Source organism: Poecilia reticulata, linkage group LG12 (assembly GCF_000633615.1).
Source record: "Poecilia reticulata strain Guanapo linkage group LG12, Guppy_female_1.0+MT, whole genome shotgun sequence".
Lineage (NCBI taxonomy): Eukaryota > Metazoa > Chordata > Actinopteri > Cyprinodontiformes > Poeciliidae > Poecilia > Poecilia reticulata.
Genome location: NC_024342.1, coordinates 24634463 through 24635841, shown reverse-complemented (window position 1 = coordinate 24635841; position 1379 = coordinate 24634463). Strand labels below are relative to the sequence as shown.

Below are 1379 nucleotides of genomic sequence, written 5' to 3'. Positions count from 1 at the left end.
TTAAAACAGACTTTTTACACCTTGAACAAATTTCTTCCAGATCAGCGACCGGGTCACCATTCTTGATTATGGGGCATTAAAAATTCATAGGATCCAGACGGAGGATGCTGGSATGTACCGCTGTGTGGCAAGGAACAGCATTGGTTTGGCCTTTTCAAAGCCTGTCACCATTGAAGTACAAAGTACGATGTTTGCTTTTAATGCTTGCATGGTTAAACTTGCTTCAAGTTAAGACTTTTTTCTATTGTTATGCTTAAATGAATCTAKCACCCTGTTTGTGTATCTGMTCAGCTCCAGCACGACTCCTGCGATTTCCAAAAGAGAAGAGAGCAGATTATGGTAGCCAGATAACCCTGGAGTGCAACGCCACTGGAAATCCTATTCCCACCATCACCTGGCTGGAAAATGGGAATACTGTGAGTGGTTGGATTTAATTTATGTGCATATGCATGTAAACATGAACATATTTCAAATGAATTCTTCCGATTTTCATTTTCTTGGTAAAATTCATTCTTATTGTCTGCATAATAATTGTCCGTTTGACAATAAATTGAGGAGCATGCAGTTGTGTTGTTATTACTTAAAATATATATATATAGATTTATAAAATCTCACAATCACTGAAAACCTTAGAGGGGTTTTTGCAAAAGCACCTTTTATTTTGTTTTCCTTTCTTCTTGTGTTGGTTTTAGATCACAGTAAGCTTCTGGTTCTCCACAATGAGGAAACCACATTTCTCCTGAAGGGCTTATGATCTCAAGGAAAAAAAAAAAATCTTTTGACGTATAGATGTTCATTTAAAMAAAAGGTAGTAAATTTCAGTGACCCTAAGGCCAAACTACTTCAGCAAAGTATTTCMACAGCGTAACAATCGGATCCTCTAACTACAGTAGCAGTGCTTTTGAGGTCTTCTTTAACTTGCAAAAGGAAAGAGCTGTTAACACAGGCAGTGGCAGTTTCGCTCCTGGGTGATGGGAGGAGTCGTCTTGGACTTGTATCCAAAACATCTACTCTGCGAAAATGTTCTCTGGTGGCGAATACCTTCTAATCTTTTTTCATGTTACATAGGTTTTTATGAGGGATATCAATTGTATTTATTGGGCCGATCATTGGCGTGAAGTGGGTAAATCTGCAGTAGGCATTCATCCATCCATCCATTTTCCTGCACCCTTGTCCCTTAGTGGGGTTGGGAGGGTTGCTGGTGCCTATCTCCAGCTGGCGTGCCGGGCGAGGGGCGGGGTCACCCTGGACAGGTCGCTAGTCTGTCGCAGGGCAACACAGAGACACACAGGACACACAACCATGCACACACACTCTCACACCTAGGGGCAATTTGGAAAGGCCAATTAACCTAACAGTCATGTTTTTGGACTGTGGGA

General features: G+C 41.3%; 1 protein-coding gene across 1 annotated transcript in view; it reads left to right on the top strand.

The window, feature by feature from the left end:
- Positions 1 to 1379, top strand: part of musk (muscle, skeletal, receptor tyrosine kinase) — a gene marked incomplete at its 3' end in the record, with an annotated part of 22685 nt that overhangs the window by 4720 nt on the left and 16586 nt on the right. Inside the window, exons 5-6 of the mRNA XM_008424716.2 lie at positions 41 to 182; positions 292 to 416. Coding sequence (XP_008422938.1) covers positions 41 to 182; positions 292 to 416 — 267 coding nt within the window. The remainder of the gene's footprint in view (positions 1 to 40; positions 183 to 291; positions 417 to 1379) is intronic.